At 38.2% G+C, this 22,709-nt stretch overlaps 1 protein-coding gene across 1 annotated transcript in view; it reads right to left on the minus strand.

The window, feature by feature from the left end:
- Window positions 1-22,709, minus strand: part of LOC103050369 (uncharacterized) — a 51,703-nt gene that overhangs the window by 13,068 nt on the left and 15,926 nt on the right. The window contains exons 4-7 of the mRNA XM_025163432.2: window positions 16,047-16,114; window positions 12,709-12,872; window positions 5,131-5,143; window positions 3,596-4,257 (exon numbers count right to left, since the gene is read on the minus strand). Coding sequence (XP_025019200.2) covers window positions 3,596-4,257; window positions 5,131-5,143; window positions 12,709-12,872; window positions 16,047-16,114 — 907 coding nt within the window. The remainder of the gene's footprint in view (window positions 1-3,595; window positions 4,258-5,130; window positions 5,144-12,708; window positions 12,873-16,046; window positions 16,115-22,709) is intronic.

Raw genomic sequence — 22,709 nt, forward strand, 5'->3', positions numbered from 1 at the left:
AGAGCTAAAAGCTCTAATCATTTTCAAGAATGATTATTCCCAAATCTCCATCAGTATTCAGTAATAATTTAAATTATCTTAAAATTAAATTAGCATGTTAGGTGCCACTGAGTTGAGTCTGCTCCCTTGGTGGCTGTATGCCAGCCAGCTCAGCCTGGCCCTGGTGGCAATCTGCAGCAATTCCTAGAACATTCATCTACTTAATCCATTGTATTTCTTTTCTTCTAGTTCCCAAAACTTGTCAGGCATAGTCATTTTTTTCTTGATCAGCTCATATTACACGTCTGAAGTATGTGAATTTTTGCTTGTTTTAATTATTCTGATCTCTTTTATCGTAAGGCATATTATTATAATAACTGCCTTCCTTGTTAGAATTAATCTCTTTACTTTTAAAGCACATTTTACATCTGCCCCAAAAAATGAAACTATCTACCACCTTTACTTCCTTGCCAACAACTGCGAATTCACTAAACAAACTAGTTGCCTTTTTTGTCTTCTTAATATTTAACATTAATCCAGAATTTCCACTTTCTATTTTTACTTTTCTAGTGGGCTCTTTCAAATCTTCTTTACTATCAGCTAACAAAGCTAAAAATAGCATAATGCAAATTATTAATGTTTTGACTCCAGTTTTGATTTCAGCTGTTTTTTCTTCCTATCCTGCCATTCTTATCATACATTCACTGTACAGGTTAAACTGGTATTAGGACAATAGACATCCTTCCTCTACTTTGAATAGCTTTGTTTTTTCTGACTCAAGTTGCTTCTTTTTTGTTGTAAAGGTTCTTTTGAAGAATAATTAAGTTACTGGAACATCCTTTAGCCAATAAAGCAAAGGTAAAGCTTCTTCTTAAATTATCTTGCTGTCTTCTGTATCCATCTTATGTTAGCAATCTAATGTCAATTTAATTTAATTTAATTTTTAATTGAATTCCTTTTTTGAAACCTGAGAGTTCACTTAGCACTCCTTTTTCCACATATAGCTGCATTCTTCTCTGTAAGATCTTAAACAACACCAAAACGTTGTTTCCATGAGGAATTGGGGCAATGGTTTGGTCATTTGTACATTTTGTTACATTTGCTTTCCTTTGGTATACAGTAGGTATATACAGCAATATTTTCTAATTTCTAGGCCATACATTCATGAATTAAAATTTAATGGACTCTTCTCCTGCACTGTAAACAATTCAGTAGACATTTCATCTGTATCAGGTGCTTTTCTATTTGATGTATAGTCTACTGTGTTATGTACCTCATTTTCTCTATTTTGAATCACTGTGTTTCTCCTTGGTGCTTACAGTAGCTTCTTGTTCATTGTAAAGTTTCCTCAAAAGAATAACTGTTATGGCACATCCATCTGCTTTAATGTCTTTCAGTTTCTGTCATGATCTACATAATCAAATGTCTTGCTGTGGTCAATAAAGCAAAGATAAACCTCCTTCTTAAATAAGCTTATTCTCTCCATTATCCATCTTCCATTAGCTATTTGTTCTTGTAACTCTTGCCTTCTCTGCAACTGTTTGTTCCTTTGACCTTTCTCTTTCCATGGTGATTTTATTCTGCTTTGTAAGGAATTACTGCAATGTTTCAGTGTTTTATAAAGTCCCCGGCATGTAATTTCTTTGGTATAGGTACAGTATATACTTTTTTTTTTACCAATTCCTAGGGTACACATTCCATATTTGTTAATATAGAACTGTTAGCACTTAAGTGCCTCCTCATGCAACTTAAAAAGTCAGTGAGTATTTTAACCGTATCTGTTGCTTTCCTATTTGAAGGCTGGTCTGTTTGTTTTTTTCTTTTCTCTCGCATACAATACTTCCATTTGCAGTACTGCAGAGGCAATTCCTGTATATATGTTTAGGTTCCTTAAAGCAGATGATAGCAACAGAGAATTTAGCAATTCTTTGAAAATTGTTACTAACCTGTTTTCCTACATTATTCTGCTTACTCACCCAAGTCTGCTTGTAATCCAGGCTGCTTCATTTTTGCATTCCTAATAATTCATTAGTAATACTACTTATTTTCTAGGTGTTGCATTTACTGCTTCTTGCAATGTTCCACAATTTTCCTTTGTTGTTCCCTCCCATTGCATTTGTAATAGGGACCTATATTTATATAACTTTGATGTCCATTGGATATCCATTAATTCAATGGATATGATCCTGTCATTTAGGAAGTTATAATTAAACAAATCCTTAATGATGATTTTACAAAGACCACAGGCATAACTTAGAAATAATTCTTCCCATTAGGGCTAAAATATCATCATGCTTTAACTGTGAACTATATTGCTATCTGTGAGTGCTATTAATAATTAAGGAGGAATCCACTTTTTTCCAGTAGCCCAATGAAATGTATTTTTTTAAATTAAATGTTCATCTTAAAATGGTGCTTGAGAGTCATTCATAGCCCATACAAACATTGATCACACTACTAGCTAACTGCTATGCAGAATAACTACACATGATTCTTCCCTAGGATTTATCACATCAAAAGAGAATGGAATGAAAAACTAGGATGCATTTCTACTCTTAAAGCTAAGTAAGGTTGATTTATAAATTACATGGAAAAGAGAATGTTCATGAACCATAAATAAAAATTTAAGCCTCCTCTGGCTGGAAGTGGAACATAAAGGTAATATATAAATATAGGAAAGAAACAAATTCTCAAAAATGTATAGCCTGCTAAGCACACAGAAACTTTGAATTTCATATATATATATATATATATATATATATATATATATATGATTTTTTAAAAGGAAGATAAAAACTAATACAAACTAATATAAAGTAAGAAAAAGAAAGAAATCAAAGAGAAAGCTATAAGTGCAAGAAAGGAAAAAAATAGAAAAAAGATACAAATAAGTAGCTTCTGATCTTCTTTACATAAGTACAGTTATAAATTTACCTCTTACTCTATGGTTACAATATAACTCTCTTCTTTCTATAATCTATCCTGTCTAATCATCAAAACCATAACTCATGAGTTTATTTTTTTCTGTTTCACGCAAAAAGTCTATAAAGGGTTTCCAGTCACCAATAAATGTAGATATTGTCTTCTTTCTGATCAAAGAAGTCAATTTAGCCATCTCAGCAAGTTTTATCCTCTTCACCAACCATTCCTCCATTGTGAATAGTGCCAAACCTTTCCATCTTTGTGCATACAATAATTTTGCTGCAGTTATAATGTACAAAAACAAAGTTCCATAACATTTTTTCAACTGTCCATCAATCCTAAAAGATTAACCACCACTTGGACCCAGCCACCTGCCATCTCCCAGGAGGCCTCAGTCAACCAGCCATGGGTCCAGAACACAGATAGCCGAGTTCACAGCCATGAGGACCCTGTCCACTTCTTCAAGATCAACTGGCTCAGACTCCTCCCAGATAACAGGGCTCAGACATGCCTCAGTCACTTCCAAGGGATCCCCCCAGCCAGAGTCCAACTCCGAGTGAAGCCAAGTGACTTTATCTGACAATGGCCTTCCAGGAGCTCCCCCAGCTCCTCCTTACCCAGGAGGGACCTGGTCACCTGAAACAGGGCCCTGGGCAGCTATCTGCAGATGCAATAAGGGCAGAGAAGTAAATACGCTTTGCCGCCCTTATCACCACATTAGTCCTAATATAGGCTTTTACCTCTGCTTTGTCGGCTTTACTCTTGGTCTTCCTCCGGCAGTGCTCTAGGCGTCTCTTGTGTTGCTTCATCTCTCTGAGCTGTTTGATCAACCAAGGCGCTCTATGAGATCCATATACACAGAGAGTGTGCACAGGCACAATTTGGTTCAACGCCCCTGTCACCTTCTCATTCCAAGCAACAATGAGGGCATCTGCCGAACTGCATGTCAGAGCTTCAGGAAAAACCCCAAGTTCCCTTTGAAACCACACTGGGTCCATCAGGCACCTAAGGCAGGCTGATTTAATAGGCCCCACTTTCCTGTGGTGAGGGGCAACTGCTGAGAACTCTAGAGCCAACAGGGACTGGTCTGTCCATGGCAGGGGACTGACGTTAACACCCCCCAAAACCAGATCACAACACCACTGCCCCAAGGCAAACATCAGATCCAATGTGTAGCCTCCCGTGTGAGTTGGGGCATGAATAAGTTGAACCAGGACCATGGCTGCCATGGTGGCCATGAACTCCTGTGCTACCTCAGACCCCGGGCCCAGAGATGGCAGGTTAAAATCCCCTAGAACCATAAGCCTGGGGAACTCCATCACCAGGTCAGACACAAAGTCCAGGAATGCAGCTACACTGCAGGGAGGAAGGTAAATGAGCAACAATCTCCACTGATCCCTATGGCCCAGCCTCAAAAAGAGGGTCTCACATCCAGTAATGTCTGGGGCAGGGCCCCTGGAGGCCACCAGAGACTCACAAATAACGACCGCCACGCCCCCACTCCTGTCCTGGAGTCACAGCTGATGCCACACTTGAAACCCAGGAGGGCACATTTGAGAGAGGGGACCCCCCTCCCACTTCATTGCCCAACCAGGTCTCAGTAATACAAGCCTGGTATTTGGAGTAATACATCCAAATCATGGATGAGGTGGGCTTTATTGCAAGCCTACCTGGCATTCAGCAGCAGCAGCTAAAGACCAGAGCCACCAAAGCTCTGGAAACCAGATCCTGGGGCCAAGCACAGGGGGCCAAACACACAGTACAGTATTAAACACCAGGGCTGCCTTCTCTGAGAGTGGCCCACCCCGTCTCCTGCCATACTTCCTCATGCCTGTCACCACTACAATCATTCCCCTTGACAAAATTCTAGTATCTCGTGATAAGTTAGCCATTTATGTTTACCTATTATTTCTCGTCTATAAAATGCTTCTTGTGCTGAGAGCCCCAGAGGTGTTTTCAGGCACAGCCTGGGTTTGTATCTATTCCATATTCTCAATATGGCACATCTAACATAATGATTTTTAAAATCCACATTAACCTTCACTTTGTTGTATCACAAATATCCATGCCACCCAAATCTCAGGATATGTCCTAACTCCAAAAGAAGCTCTGAATTCCTTATCAATCTTATAATTTCCCTGTCAGCTTCATAAGTCTATTTGAGGATCAGAAAGGGACAGGGTGGGAGACTTGTGTAGAAGCAGTAGACTAAAGCAGTAGAGATTGTACGTGGGACAAGTATCTGCCAAAAGAAACAATCAGAAATTCTAAGAACAAAGAAGCAATGAATGAGTATATAGTATCTGTGACTATTAACTGAGTGTGACTTTCCAACATTTGAGAAATGGAAATAAAGTTTAAGTGAAGAGTCTGCATCTCAGCGGTAGGGCATAAAATCTGCATGCAAACCATCTGAGGTTCAATCAATCAATTTGCAATGTATTGTCAATGAAATGGATTTCAGGTGCTGGTGCTGGAAAAGACTTCTGTTCAGGAATCTGACAAAGTATTTCAAAGTAATTAATACTGCAGCAGTCTCTTGTTTTATCCGCTGGCATAAAATGTCCAGAAGGTGGTGCTTTGTATCATATGAAGGTGTTCACTTGAAAACATTTTTACTCAGTTCAGCAGTGTTAACTACAGTGTAACATTTTTAAAAATTATCTGCAGTGAAATAAGCAGATTAACAGAATACTCTGTAGCAGAGAACTCAGATTAACTTGGGCTGCATTCATAGATTCTTTCAACTTCTGAGTTATTTCTCACTATTAGAGAATCCATGTTTGTTTCTAAGGTAACTCTAGGTTAGAAATCAGACTGGTGGATCCAGATGATCTGTATCCTCCAAATGTGGCTGAGGGCACATGCAAAACATTTGCTTGACTATATCTACTTGTGACTGCTTTTACAGTTTATTTTAGTCAGGAGTTGTTCTGACCACCTCTGAATTTAAAACACACTCACACACACATTTTTTACTTTCTGGACCCAGTCAGCCAATCCTCACCTGCCAGGTAACCCAGAAGGGGCAGATCTGAGCAAAAGATTATAGAATGCCCTTCTCCAAGTATTTGGACTGTATCTTCGTCCTTAGGCCTAAATTCACTGAACAAAATATGACTATTTGATGCTTTGGATAAAGAACTTCAGGATACTGCAGATACAAGTGATTTTTATCTCTGAATTACTTGGTGAGTAAGTCACGGGCAGTCTTTGAGGTTTCCCTCAACTCATGTTGTGGGCCATACTGCAGGAAGTCCCTAATATAAAAACTGTTTTGGATATCACATTCCAGACATTCTAGTACTGTAGTAGAAACTTACATCTCACTGATTTCATCAATGCCACAAGGTAAGTTCTAGCTCAAAGTGAACTCTCGCCTGTCTGGAGTGAATCTGATGAAACCAGGGATGGGTTAACCTGCGGGCCATATAGAGTCTCCAAGCCTTGTTTCTGTGCATCTCAGGTTCCCCCCAAAATCAGCAGCAAATCACCAAAAAGTGATTATAAACCTTCACATTGATTTCCAGTAGGAATCTAAAAAAATAACGTGACTCCCCAAAACCTCAACTTCGACCTGCCTTCTTTCATGATAGTCTAACCTCCTGTCCCAGATGCTGAAAAAAAAATACATGTAGAAGATCATGGATTTTGGTCTGGGTTGTTTTTTCTCTCTCCTGAACCACCACCTATAATTGCTTTTTAAATAGGAAAGTTAAATTCTTTATAATAAAATATTTATTTTCTTTGGCCAAATATATGCCAATGAAGCCCAATCACGGTATCACTGGAATACTGGCAGAATTTTTTAAAAATACTATTTTTCATTCTCTGAGCTACCCACCCATTTTTCTGTTGGGCTTGAGGTTCTTTTTTTAAATAATAAATCCACTGATGCACTACTTCATTGTTTTTCTATTCACTAGAGGTAGAAGTGGATCTACTTTCACTAGAGAAGTAGTGAAAAACACTAGAAGCTTCACTCCCAGCTCCCAGATAGTCCTTGTGGTTAGAAAATCTTTGTCCACAATTTGAGTTCCATTAGAGTTGCACTATTTCTAAATAAAAGTAAATTGAAAAGATTTAAATCTCTTACTTACAAACTGGTAACTCAGGGAATATATATAATAAAAGAACTTCAAGATCTATATTTTTAGCTAGATTCCTCAAATCAGCTCTAGAAAGCAGTTTAGTCTAAAGGTGTTTAAAAAGAACAACCAGCTCTATGTTTTCAACAAACTAACAAAATTTACATTCATAGTTATAGTTAATTTTAAGATATCAGAAACATATGAAGAGATGTGTCTAACCCATACAAGTTGCTGTAGAATTATGACACCACAAGCTCAACAGTGGTTGAAATGCTCATTAATGCCATATGTCTCCATTGGTTTAACCATTAAAGATTCCCTTAATGAAATCAAGCTGTGAAAGTATAGTTCTAGAGCAGATAAAGGATGTGTAACAATTAGCATGAAGTCAAAACAGATTATCTTCCTAGGCTCAGAAATTCACAGGGATGTGACTGGGGATATGAAATAAAGAAATGCCTGCTACTTGGGAGAAAGACTATGACAGATCTGGATAAAATATTAAGAAGCAGATACATCATACTGAAAACAAATTGTCAAGCCCATGCTTTTCCCAGTTGTAATATATGACCATGAATGCTGAACCAATAGAAAGATTGAACAAAGAAAATGTATACCTTTGAACTGTAGTGTTACAACTGCAGTGTAGAGAAAATTGTTCAAAATAATTTGGACCACAAGAAAAACAAATCATGCAGCACTGGATGAAAGAAAACCAGACTGCTCAGTAGAAGCACCAATAATGAAAGAACAGCTTAAATGTTTTGTCACAAAATGTAAAGACCAGAGTCATTGGATTACAGTACTCAGGCTTCCTTAGGAGAAGCACTGAGGTGGACATCACCAAGAATTAAACTCTGAAGGAATGACAAAGATGTTCTAGAAGATAATAGTTAAAAACAGTTTTACACTTTTGCTAAGGGAGATTAAGATTTTGTTTTGTTTTTTAAATAACCCAGGAGTTCATTCCATATTTAAGGGCTGAGTTCACACATAATGATAAGCCATTCTTTAAGTACTGTTTATTTAGTAAATCAGTTTTGTCTAGAACAAAACACCTTAAACCATAAACTATGGTTATAAACAAAATACTAAGCCAAAACCAACAGATCATGTTTTGGTTTAACACAACAAACTCTAATCCCATATATACAGTCCAATAGCATACATTATGATACATTTATATGACTTGCTAGATTAGAGGAAAAATCTGTGTCTCTGAAGCCAAGTAATAGCCATCCAGTATGTCAGTCCCAAAAGAAGGCAGCATCTAATTAGCCTTTTCTGGGTTTCGAAGCTAAACGAGATCCAGTAGTTAGCTCTTACGAAGAGATGCAGAATTTTAAAATAACACAGAAAGCTGGCTTTATCCAGAAATTAAAGCCCTAATGCTGTATCTTTCCAGCTTCCTGAATAACAGTTTAAGTGACCTGCAACCCATTCCATTTCCTGAATTCCTTAGTCTTTATTCAGTGTGAAGCTCCATTGGACTGGAGCATCCCAAATAGCTTGTTCTGCATCAACCAAAGCAGCAAATCTAGAGTAACCAGATGGATTGCCAGCATTCCAATGAGAACTATACTTTCCCCTTCTAATTGCCTCCACTACTTCAGCAGAGATGTGAGAGACACCAAGCACATGCTTTGAGAAACAATGTTATGATACAGTCATCAGCAATTCAGGTCAGATAGTTATCAGCATAGCACCTAAGGATGATCTGATAAGCAGCAGAAAAGAAAACCTCTTTCCTCTGGATTCCAAACCAAACCAGCCTCATTGGGTTGCTTTGTTTTGTTCCCTAATCAAGCAAACAAGTAACAGACAGCTACCTAACATTTGGCTTTTCTTATTTTCTTTGGGACAAGAAATTGTAATGCTAAAGTTACCTTCAAATCCAAAGCAAAAAAGTGATTGTACTCACAGCTGGCCTAGTGAGAAGATAATGCTGGCTGTCAAGAAGAGAGATCCTTGGGAGGAAGAGATACAACCTTCTTCAGATTTTTCTGGAATATTACTACTTTTGTGTGTGTAGAGAATGAAACTAATATACCAGGCTATTTGTACATTACCTTTTCTATGAATAATTGATCGCCTGCTTTTAGAGTTTTAAAAGATAACTTTTAAAAAAGAAAACAAGAAGCCATTTCAGGATTCAGTAAGAAATCAGTACCATTCTTTCTCAGAAGCTACTTTAGTTTTGCTCCCAAATCAACATTTCTGAAATTAATAGTATACAATGAGATGTAATTATTGTTGGACAATAGCTCCCCAGTGTGGCAATGTGTTCTTTCTCATGATCAGTACCACTTAACATGTGAGTTCTTAATCAAGATAATGTTCTGCCATTGTACCATTATACATTATACCTGCTTTTGATACACATGATTCAATTACTCATACTGAATGACAGCTTCATACCAGGTAACAAAAATGTCTTTATGAGGTATGAGGCATCCCACTCCCACCTACACCTCTATATTGGTATCTATCTCACAAAGTGCCTCAATAGAATGTGGACATATGCTGTGTTTCTTTCTTAAATTATTGTGGAAAGATCCAGATAAATCCAGGGAACTGGGTTTTTGTGACATAGCAGCAGTGTGTGCCTATATAAGAGATTACTTATATAATCAAGATGTGCACATTTTCAAGGAGGTGAAGGTTTACACATGAAACCTTTATTGAAGGTTTCATGTGAAGTACCATCAAACTGCTTCACAAACCAATATGACCTCTCACTTCTAAGATCAATGAGAAGCAGTCACTTGGCTTTGCCTCACAGCCTCTCCTCTGTGCAACTTACACTGGTTTTTGCAAGTGTCAGAAAGTGCAATGAGAAGACCGCAAAGCACTGGTCTCCTCTTAAAATCCTTTGATACTTGCAAAACCTGGAAGAGACTATGGCTTCAGAAATGCCACAGGATGCTAAAAGAAGAGTCAATGCTTTCCTGTGCAGCCTTCTTTAGAATCCTCCATCTCTTGTTTAACAAGCCCCTCTAGTTATGCAAGCTCTCAATATCTCCATCAGGGCACAGCTAATAAAGATTATAATTGAATAGATGCTTTTAATGAAAATAGCTACCATTTATTGGAATGTTTATGTAGAATTTTCACATACTGTACATATACATAAGCCCTGTGTGTTTCTGTTTGTTACTTTCTAGTCTTTTAAATAACTTGGTGTATTTTTTTCTTTTTATCGTATTCCATTAATTAAAAACCAAAACCAAACCAAATCCCCAGCAGACCAACAGGTTACCTACAACTGACTTTGTTTTGACCATTCTTATTCACCCTTCCTCTCCTGAAGCTTAATCCTTTTTTCTAATCTATGCTTTCCTTCCTTTTGGAATTGTGTCTTGGGGGGTGGTAATCTAGTCATATGCCAGAAGGCCCAGGCCTCTTCTGATGGACTACCAAACAATGGTGCAAGGTACCCTTGTATTTTACAAGTGGCAGTAAGGGGGAGGCATTTTCCCTTTTTGGAACTTGTTCCTATAACACTAATTGAGAAGATGAACAGAAGACAGTGGCAGCAAGTATCAGCTGAAGGTAATAACTGCTGCATTACAACAGACTGTCCTGGTTAGGTGGGGAAAGGCCCTGTGGTAAGAGAGACTTGCAACTTGGAAAAACAAGAAGAGGCTTCTGCACCTGCATAGCACCTGTGCAGAAGCCTTTTTCATCCTGTGCAAGTGATGGGAGAAGGCAAAGACGAGGAAGCAGAAGATAAGAGGGGTGGTTCAAGGGCTATGAAGTACTTTGAGGAGGCAAATTGCATCATCTCTTTGCCTTAACAAAGAACTTTGTGTTGGCTCCACAGAGCAAAGTTCTTAACAAGACAAATCTAAGCCATCTTCCATAGGTCTGTTTATAACATTAGTAAAATCACAGTTCTAGAAATCACATGATGAGCCACAGGTGGGCACCTGTTCAGGATTTTGGGGATAGCTGAAGGTTACAATGAGCAAGGCTATTACATTGCAACAAAACACAAACAAAGCTGGGATGTGTGCATCTTTGTACATACAAAATTTAAAAGAGGACTTCGTATACATTTTGTTGGCTGTTGATGTTTACTGCTGACATTCAATACCAATTCCTTCCCTATATTCTGAATTGGACAGAGAAGTTTGAATAATCATAAATCAAGCTTTTTTTTTTTCAATCTTTTTAAGTAATTCTCTTCCTTGACAACAATACTGTACAGTTCATTTCATCACCTTTGTGAATACTGAGTACCAAAAATTTTAAATCTATTTTAAGGTTCTCAGCTTTCTAATAATAGATTTGTACTCTCTAGGGCACCCTATCTATACTTATGCTTACAATAAGGCCATGTTCTTACACGTTTTAACAAAATGTAACATTAACAATATCTCCCAACTCTCTTTTGCCCATGTTCTACTCTGTGAAATCTGCTACTTCTTAGGGCTTCCAACCTGCTTCACAGCTAACTTCTCAGCTCAAAAGATAGCCCACCAACATTTTGTTGATTCAGGGAGTAACTTGTTCTGGCTTGCTCACAATTCCAAAGCAGTATTCACGAAAATCCATCCTTGCATTACCAAACAGGTGAAATCAAACAGTAGTGCAGATAATCCATTTGTTTGTATTTTACATGACTGAGACAAACATTGAGGAATGAAGCATTGCAAATTTCCTAGAAATCTATGCAAGGATTTTTGAATTAGGGTCCTTTATATACTAGGCTATTCAAGTGCCAGTAACGTTTTGCTTTTCAACAGAATGGTTATAGCTTACAGGACAGCTAGACCATTATGAGAGCATGAATTGTGCCAAATCTCAATGAAATCAGTGCAGAGGTTTTCCACTGAATGATCTTTTAACCATAGCAACCAATTATTTGGACTATGTTTCTGATGGTTTCTTTGAGGACAACTACCTAATAAACACAAACATACACAGGAATAACACACACACACACAGGTTCATCAACAGAGGCAAAATGGGACTGAGGATAGTGAGATTATTGCTTTCAAAGACAAAAGACAGGAAAAATATAGACATGCATAATATTTTTTACAATTATTTACACAATTTCAAAGTGGACTCTAAGAGTAGGTAGTAAGTGAAATGCAAGAGGGATAAATGGATGAGGCAGGAAAATTAACTAAAAATAGTATAGCTTAAAAAGCGTATTTAAACAAAACACTGGAAGAAGTTGTAAAAGGTGGGGAGAGAAAGAATGGGAAATAATGGGAAGTTGGATAAACAAACTAAGTGTAGGAAGATCAAATGAGAATAGGAATGAGGACAGTGTAATATTAAAAGCAGTTTATTATTCACAAGAGAATAAGTGTATAAATATAACATATAGGCAAATATTGAGGATATTGCACCAAGCCTTCCATTAACAATGATACATCTGCTATACCAGAGAAAACACAGTTTTCTCCGTTCCCATCCCTGCTACATTTGTAAATGTGTCTCTTAACGGTGACTGGTTGCAAAGCCTTTAATACATCAAGGGGGTAGAATTTTATTTATTTATGTATGCAAAACTGTGATTCTATACATGGACAGAACTTTACTAATTGTACAGCATCTGCTTTTTGATTTTATTCAGATACCCACTTCTAATTAAGCTGGCTGGTTTGAATAAAATACATATCCAATGCACAATGCAAAATATAAAGCAGAATAGCTCAATGAGATGCCCCTCAGTCAATGTCAAAAGTTTCAGGGCACTTGCCTGTAAGGGAAGAAGAGGAGAGATCAATGTGTGCAGACCCAGGATACATCCGCAGCCTCTGGTGCAAAACTCTGTTGACTGCCACGTGGAGTGATATCTCATTTTCAGTATGGAAGGAAAGAAACATCAGCACAACTTGTGCCATCACTCCACCTCTGTCAGGACTGAAAGACAACCAAGCCATTAATCACAGGTGATCAGTGTACATATGTGATTACCACTAGATTCTGTAATAAGGCAACTGGAAGGGAAAAAAGTGAAATGGAAGTATGATGGGGAGAACACTACTAGACAGATGTAAGGGTGATCTGATTAAGCAAATACAGTTTTTAGGAGACCAACAAATACAATATTTTTTGTTTTTGACCTAGCCAGGACTTCTTAATGTTATCATGACAAGATTCTTAATTTCAGATTTAAATACAATAAATGGTTGTATTGGTTTTAATAGCAATAGTTGTTCATTAACTTCCTAACTTAGACAATTTGTTGATATATTCATAAGGTCTGAATTTAAACATCTAATTTCTGAACACATAAAAAACATAAAGATGCTGTCAAGCTGAATTTGATTCCAGCTTATCACATGGACACAGCCATGCAGTTTTCTTGACAACAGTATGGAGGTGGTTTCTGTAGCAGAAAAGTTCTGGATACTGTTTGGAGAAGTCACATAGACCTGGTTGCCAAATAAAGATAAGGAGGGATTATGTAAGTGGGTGTGCATATAAGCCATTTGTCTTGGTTCCCAGATACTTATTGTAGCAGCATGCCTGCCTACTTTGAAGTGTTCTACATTCTCACCTCCCAGGTTATTGGAATGAGTCTGCAGAGTCATACGGATCATCCATATAACCCCCTTGTCCTGGCTCTAAGATAATCTGCTTACCAATAATTGAGGAATGTCCTCACAATCAGGCCTCCATCTTGGGACTAGCTTGCCACTGAGACAGGGTCCAACTGGATCAAGTCGATCTGGCAGGAAACTAGCGTTTTCCAGAGAAAAACAGTGCAAGCACTCCTCTATGAAAACATTCAGATTCACATGGAGGAGAAGCATGAGGGAGGTTGGCAAAGGGCTCCAACCAGCCTGCTGCAGGACTGCCACCTCCTCTGCAACACAGGGCATTATGTCTCCATGGCCATTTCTCCTTTAGCTGCCACAGAGAACAGAGATTCAGCCAACAGCCAACAGTTCTGTTTCTGTTTTGCTCCAGTAGGAATACTGACCTGGTGCAACATATTCCACATGGTCAGGATTCCTACTAGTAAACTTAGTGCCTCCCAGCATGGTAGTACTGTTGTGGTCAGGAATGAAAGCAGTGCTCTCATTCCTGACCATTGTAAGGAAGAGGTTAGGGCAAGGATCCTCATGGGAGGAGGGAGCAAGGGATCCCCACTTGGAGGGTGGGGGTGAAAGCCAAGCACTTTCTTCCTGTCTCAAGGATGGGACCAAAGCACATCACCAGTGGTGTGGGGAGCAGCTCATAGGAGGCAAAATTAGCTTGGCACAGGAGAGGGCTGTAGAGAATAAGGGAGCTGACCTTTTAAAGAAATGCAAGAACTGTTACCTGGGCAAGCATTTACTTGTATTTTTTCCTACCTTTTTTCATTTAATTTGAAGAAAACGAAATGCCTTAGAAATTATTTCAGAGGAGGAGAGAATTTCATCAGTGAATTTATCCTGCTTCTGTTTAATTACTTGATGTCCAGGGCCTTGCATGAATGCCCTTTTTCTTTGTAAAATCATCACCTGCAGCCTCCTTGGCATCCTACAATTCAATTACATTTCATGGGGTAGCCCTTCTGATTGGACTTTTTCTGCTACTGTCACCACCAAGAGTCTTGTCCTTGAGACATCCTTGAAATATTATTTTCTTCCCCTGGAGAAGTTTGAAGAAATCATCCACCCAATTCTTCTTCCCATAAATTTGATGGAGAATTACAAAAAGACATTTGTACCAAGCATTAATTAGAATGCTAATTAATCATATTTATTCCAGATTAAAGTTAATGCATCTGGAGTTTTGTTTCCTAAGTATGACATGAAAATAACCTGTCAAATACGGCTATAAAGGGTTTATCAAAGATGCTGAGTCAATGGCTCCTGGGCTTCCTCTTTGAAAAGAGCAACAGAAATCAAAGCGTTTTCCTGTCTATGAATATGGCAGCTCATGCAAAGAACTCCACAGCTTATAAACAGTTTAGTTTTAAATACAGAGTTGTACATTTTAATGTAACATAGATTCATGACCCAATTAAATCTTTGATTCCTTAAACACACATCATCAAATAATAATGGTTGCTTTGGATATGATACATTGGCAAAATTATGATTAACACAGGAGTCTCTTTGAAAACCTTTGGAGAATTCGAACTACTTGGAGAGCAAGAGTAAATAATTTCTAGGCATGCATTTGTTACCATCATACTTTGCATTTTTCAATACTTGACTATAGAGCTGTCAAAGAACTGTCACTGCACTGCATGCCCGGCAGCTTTAGGAATTTTTAGAGAGAGACTGCCAGGAAAGTAACATCTTTAAATTTCTGTATAAATAGGAAACTATATGCATCTTTAGCACTACTTTATAAAGAGCAAAGCTCACAATGATTTGTCTGGTAAAGTTTGAACTGAGAACTGGTGTCATATACCATACTGGGAAATTTTATTAATTTATCTTTATAAATTATAGCAAACAGGTACACAATCCCTTCAGTTTGTGCAGTAATTCAAATGATGCTTTCTTTTTCAAGGAATGTCCAAAGATCCCCTAATTTTAACTGTACCACATGAGAATATGTTGGCCCTCCTAAGGAAGTTGCATTGGGGTCTACCAAAATAAATAAATAAATAAACTGCCATAAAACAGTAGTAGAGATACAGCACAGCAGTTCATCATATATTCTGAACACATTTCACTGTGTAGCTGAAGTTTAATAAATGTTGTGGTTTATAATTTTATATTGCTAATTATGTTTATATTTGGGGGGGCTTATTCATTATTTTTGTAAGGGTTATTCTTTATTTTATTATTATTTTGATGACAATTTTATTACTAGCTTCCCAGAGCTTTCAGGAATGGATGGCAAACAAAATAAATAAATAAAGGCAGAATGATTTAGAGAAATCATTTAAGTGACCAAACCATCTTGCAAAGAGAGATGAAAAATTATATCACACATCAGGAAGAAAATTGTGGTAAGTTATACAGAAAATACATACCTTGAATTAACATAGCAAGCTACATAATGCACACCATAAGTACACATATTGTTTTATAGGAGTGAACTTGAAGGGAAGTTTTTGCCATGTCGCTGAATTATGGTTTTACATACCTCACTCTGACAAGTCGTGAGCCTCTATATTTATGTCTTAAAACAGAATTGTGAAATGTCTCATACATCTGTTGAAAGAAGAAAAAGTGGTATGAGCAAAGAAAGCTTGGATTCAACCAAGGAATGTAAGTAAGTAACAAATGGCCATTGACCAGCCACCTATAGAATTGCTAAATACAGCAAAACAACACCAAATACTAAAAGTAAAATAACAGTGACAATAATAAAACAGATAGGCAGCAAAAGAGAAATAGTATTGGCCTATCTTTATGATGTAGCAGCCATCATTTCAGTTGGACAAACTTTGATTTCTGGGCTCTGGGCCTTGAATCCAGACTTTTTATGTTCTTATCTTAGTCCTGTGGCAGTGGTATAGTTTTTAAACCAAATGATTTTAAATACTTGGTCCACTGGGAGCTGCTGCAAACCCTCATAGCTAGTATACCTCATAGCTAGCGACTGACCTTGTAACATGGCTCCTACAGTGTGCCACGAGAAAAGAAATATATGCCTCATCTTCTCTACCGGGTAGCTCTTTTAGCAGAGGTGAGATTAGGGAAGCTTGTTGCTCGCTATAGAAGCTACAATGTAATCAAAGGTGACACACACCCTCAGTCACCTGAGACCTACAGGGGTAGAACTGATCAGAAAGGGGGATCTTATGGTATCTGCTATCCATTACAGCTGAGGGTAACATATCTAGCTTAGTTAGAGCGAATGCTATGTGATGTCTAGCATTTGTCAGTGACTGGCGATAGTCCGCAGGGCTAGTACTACTGTACAGGGAAACCTCCATATTTTAAGGTGTCTTGGACTTGTACTAATTGCCTGCAGCCATATCCTTTGTTTCACTCTCTTTCTGGCTTGCTCATATCTCAATGGTGGCAAAACCTGCTAAGCGAAGCCATAAAAGGCCACTTTGTCTCTAATGCTTGTCTTCCATGGGGCACAAAGCCTGCCTTTTATTATCAGGGTAACCAAGCCAATTGGGTTAAACATCAGTTTCAGCCAACAGCTATGGATAGCAATCCAGCTCTGAGCCTCTACCCTTATGACTCCCAATTCCAATCTTAGAGCCACATTAGAAGTGCATTTAGGGACTTGCAAAATTGGTCTCAGGAATTTGGATATTGATTGATTGATTGATTGATTGATTGATTGATTGATTGAATTTGTATGCCACCCATGTCCCCCAGAGGCACCCTCTCTGCTGACACAAAGTTAGAATAAGGCCCCGCAGGCTGGGCCATTACTTTTGCTTCAAATAATTTCAGCGCTGTGGGAATATATTGCCGTCCCTTGGAATAAAAATCAGTCAGTATAGCCATGGTGCTTCTCTGTGCTACATGGTCTAAATGGGCATTTCTCCACCTGGATGAATGGAAGATTCTTCCTAAATAACTGAAACATTTGACATGCTGTATTTTATTACCATTAATAGTCCAGCTCCACTCTTTCACTGCCCTGGCAAAGGTCAGAATTTTTGCTTTTTGATACTTTATTTGCCAAGGAATGTGTTTTCATATTACAGTACATCTACAGCAACGATGAAACTGTGCACACCATTCATAAACATCTACCAGAGTACAATTCAGACTTTTTCTACAGCTAGGTTTTACCCACTCCTGACTCCAATCACAATACAATATTATAAAGCAGAAAGCTGTACCACAAATAGATGCATTGCTTTTCTACATTTATTTCCCAGACATACAGCCTCCATGAGAATGAGAGCAATGTTTTATTTCATATATAATTAAAAATTAGGATAACATCCATGCTTTGAAGCAGCCAGCTCAGGAGCATATGTGGCTTTAAACACTTATATCACTGCTGGCTTCTAGGACATCCACTTAAGAAAGAAATCAAATAAATTTTATTTGTTAGACAGAAAATTCCTTTACATTATTTGTGTATAGCACTCCACCCCTTTTTATGACTGCAAAGAATCAATAATACTCTGACTCCAAAAAAGAAAGAAAAAGAAATAGCAAAATCATCTTCCATCAAAAGATGGAACTTTCTCTCTTTTCCAGCAAATTAATTTTTTTCATCATTGGTTTTCATTTTCTACCAACCACACTAATCCAGATGTTGGGGTCATTTTGATCCTAACTGAAAGAATCTCTGATAGTGCATTATACTGTGTGTGTGTGCGCGCCCGTGCACTTTTGAGTCGGTCTTGACTCCTGGCAACTTTATGGATAGGTCCTTGCCAACACTGTGGAAGGGGTTCGCTTCTGTCTTCTTCCAAGATGTTTTTTGACTTCCTAGGCTACAGCTGAATGAGATTGACTGGCCCAAGATCACCCAGCTGACTTCCATGCCTAAGGAAGGAATAGAACCTGGGTCTTCCTACTTCTAATCCAAAACCTTAACCACCACCCCATCCTGACTCTCTTATTTCATCTAAGAGTGCTATTATTGATAAACAACTATTATAATTCAGTGGAAGTGGAATAAGAATAAGAAAGTATATGCCTTCCACAAAGAATTGTGGCTACAGAATTGTGGCTGCTGCAATTAAAAAACCTAATAGATTCATTACTCTGATGTATATAACAGTATCACAGTTGACTAGGACAGCATGTTGATAAATTACTACAGATGTAGAGATCCCAGATTAATACTAAAACTGACAACTTTAAAAAAAACAACACTGCTCTTGTGTCTGACTCTAGTACTTCTAACCCTCATGCCAGCTTAAAAAGCCTCTGCTTTTAAAGAAGCCTCATTCACTCTACTATTCCCAGTTGTTATTGTGCAACCATAATAATGATGTTATTTAAGTTATTGTCTTTTTATTTTTTAAAAAAAGGCTGGATCAGTTAAACTCCACATATCATCATTATCAGTATCTGAACTTTACACTGTGGGATATTTGGGAACTTTTAAGATTTTGCAAAATGGTTTCCCATCACTGCTTCTAAGGCAATTTGTAGCACAACTGAAAGTTGGGAAAGCCATTTCTTGTTTCTTGACAAATATGCCAAAGGGGGATTGTAAAAAAATATCCTGAAGTTCTCCATATAGATAAAGTTAATTAACGAATGTTATAAGGTACCACTTTCACAGCTGAAAACATGGTTTTAGTTACTTTTCTTACAGTATTTCTTACAGTATTTCTTACAAATGGGCTATTGTGCAGTTGTAATAAAATGCCCAAATGCAACACAGATGCACAAAGCACTAGAAACAGATATTATACTTCAGAAGAATGGAACCTCAGCATGATAAACAAAGCACAAGGAGACAAAGCTCTAATGAATGAAAAGCCCAATAAAAATTCTGAAGAAGCATGCATAGGGGTGCTAAAATTAATGGAAATTATTTAAGCAATAATTAAAATTCCATTTGTTTCAATGGGCTAAAGTGTGGCCCATTCTAGTCTTGAGAACAAAATATTACAGATAATTCTTATCAGATGTATTTGACTGTGTATTGGTTTTTCATTCAAGATATAATCACACAATGTAACAATTCCCTTCTTTGAATGCTATCTCTATTCTGCCAAACTACGCCTCTGTTGGTTAGCATTATTTTAAAAAGCTGACCATAAATCCTGCATCTAATTTTGTGCTTTAGATAGTTGTAAGATATTTAGAAATAACAAACAGTATTAAAAACATTATCTTGGTCAAGAACACAAGAAAAATTTTCCGCTCAAGGGCATGTTAGAAAAATACAAGTATTTGCTCAAATTTTGTTTGCAGGTTGAAGCCTACTTTGAGCAGATGGAAATTACTACTTTATCTTTTCTGTGTCCCACTGTAAAATCCTAGAGTTCACCTTAGTGCAGAAGAAGTTGATAATGATAATGAGTGTGTCCCAGAATAACACCATGTACAAAAAGACACTCTTTTGAAGCATGGTAAGAACTACAGCTTCACACTCCATCTGCTCTTAATTTCATATGCTAGAAAAATAATAGTTAGGATCAACCAATGAGATTAGAGTCTTATATGAAAAAAGAGATGCCAGATGTTCAAGCTGGCTTTAGGAAAGACTGAGGAACACAAGATATTTGTCAAGTCCACGATGTCCAACTCTCAGTTCTGAAGCATTCTCATGCAACCAGACTTGGTTCAGAAAAATACTTCTTTATTAAGGGGTACATGTAGCTTGTAAACAGAGCATTGTTAAAACTAACGCCTTGAGTAAACCTCCCTCTATTTATCCCCCTTCCCCTTATTGCCTGGCGTCGTGACTCCTCTTCACCTGTTGTTGACCTCTCTCCTTCCTCCCCGAGCTTCTTCCTGGTTCTTTGGGCCCCAGCTGCCTGGCCTGCAATCAAGCCAGTCTAACTTGCCCATATATGGTTAAGCTGCTTCCCAACTCCCCTTACAACCATTAACAGCCACCTCCCCCTTCCTTAGTTACAAGTGGCAGAAACAAATCAATCCAACTCCCAACGAATGCAATACAATGGAAAACAACAACAGTTGGGTGATGCAGGTTCTGACAATATTAATTGCTGATGCATGCTGGATAATTGAGAAAACCAAAGACTACCAAAAACAAGTCACAATTGACAATCAAGCTGTGAAATGTGCTAGGAAAAATGGGAATTCCAGAACATCTCTTTGTCCTCATTACAAAACTTATATACAGGTCAGAAAGCCACAGTACAGACAGAACATGGTAAAACAGACTGGCTCCAGGTTGGCAAAGGAATAGAACAAGGCTGTATACTTACTTATTCAACCTATATGTTGAATATATATTAAGGGAAACTGGACTGGAAGAAGATGAGTGTGGTTTTAAAATTGGAGAAAGAAACATTAACAACCTGTGCTATACTGATGACACTACCCTGAAACCTGAAAATGCAAAGGATCTGCAAGCTCTAGTAATAAAAGTTAACGAACAAAAATTGGACTAAAATTAAATATAAAGAAGTATATAATAACCACAGGCAGAACAATCAGCCTTAGAATTGGCAATGAAGATACTGAAGTGGTGGATAACTTCTGACTTTTAGGATCAACCATCAACAGTAAAGGAACAAGCAGTCAAGAAATATGTAGCAGACTAGCACTTGGTAGAGCAGCCATGAAGGCCTTGGAAAATATATTCAAATGTCGTAATGTCTCTATATCTACAAAGATCAGAATCGTGGAAGCCATGGTATTCCCTCTGACACTAGCTGGACATTGAAGAAGCAGGATAGGAAGAGTACTGATGCTTTTGAACTTTGGTGTTGGCCCTTTGCATCAAGTATAGCTTGGAAATGTGCTCCATGGTAAAGCACTTTCTGCATGCCAGAAATTCCTTTCAAAAAATAATAACAGTTACAATGATTTCTATATAACCATATAGGCAGAGCTGGCTCTAGGCTAAGGCCGAGTAGGCACCAGCCTAGGGGCACCAAATTTTAGGGGGGACCAAAATTGAAAAGGCTTCTGAAAAACACAATAAAAAAGCAAAAAACAGTAATGGCACACTCTGTGAGCCAGCCACCAACTCAATTATAATTTCTCAGAATCGTTAAATATAATTTCTCAGAATTGTTGCCATATGACAACATTGGGTGCTGATAAAATTAAAATTACTTACTGTGTAAATAGGGTGAAAATGTCTGAGAAAAGAAAAAAAAGTTGTCCAGGGCTGAAGATCATAAGTGTAAAACTCAAAACTCAAAGAAAAAAAGAAACAAGAGGGAGCCTTTTTGAAATTCCTAACAAAATCGGAAGATGAGCCAAACCATAGGGGGCACCAGACTATGACTTTGCCTAGGGTGCCAGAATGTCTAAAGACAGCCCTGCTTATGGGTGGCATAAATTCAGGGCACTGTACAAGAGCAGTACAAGAAAAGCGTCCAACAAAGGACTCACGCTTAAAAGCCAAAAGTAAAATACTGTACAGCTGAGGATGAGAATAGAATAAGAATAATAGCAGCAAAAGGAACTATGCCATCTTTGGTACTGGATGGGGCTGTACTGCCCCAAGGGATCCAGTGCACAACTTGGGGACCCTCCTAGATCATGACTCCTGCTCGAAGAGCATGTGGCAGTCGTGGCTAGGAGGGCTTTTGCACAGCTTCATGTTGTGCGCCAGTTGCACCTGTTCCATGACTGGGAGGCACTGCTCAATCACTCATGCCCTGGTCAGATCCTGAATGGATTACTGTAATGCACTCTACATGGGGCTGCCCTTGAAGAGTATCCAGAAGCTTCAGCTGGTGCAAAATGCAGTGGCAGGGACAGTTATGTGTGCCTAGAATGGCACACATTAAACCTCCGCTCCGCAAGTTGCATTGGTTGCCAGTTTGCTTCCAGGTCCAGTTCAAGGTGCTGGTTTTGACCTTTAAAGTCCTTCATGGCATGGGGCCAGGTTATTTGAGGGACCGCCTCCACCCGATTACATCTGCCCATCCCATCAGGTCTGGCAGAAGAGGAATGCTGCAGGTTCTGCCTGAGAAAGAGTTTCATCTGGCAGGACCCAGGAGGTGGGCCTTTTCTGCCATGGCACCCGCTCTGTGGAACATCATTCCCCCCAAGGTGAGACTGGCCCCATCCTTGACATCCTTCTGAAGGATGTCAGCAGGCCTGGGGATCTCAAGGAATTGGTGAGTTGATGAAATGGCTGCATTGTTTTTTACGTCAGTTCTCTCCACTATCTTGTTAATAATAATATTGCTGATGTTTTTTAATTGTAGTTTTT

Source organism: Python bivittatus, unplaced genomic scaffold, assembly GCF_059951505.1.
Source record: "Python bivittatus isolate LINGU-HERP-01145 unplaced genomic scaffold, Pbiv_v1 ctg000000_np1212, whole genome shotgun sequence".
In the NCBI taxonomy this organism is placed as follows: Eukaryota; Metazoa; Chordata; class Lepidosauria; order Squamata; family Pythonidae; genus Python; species Python bivittatus.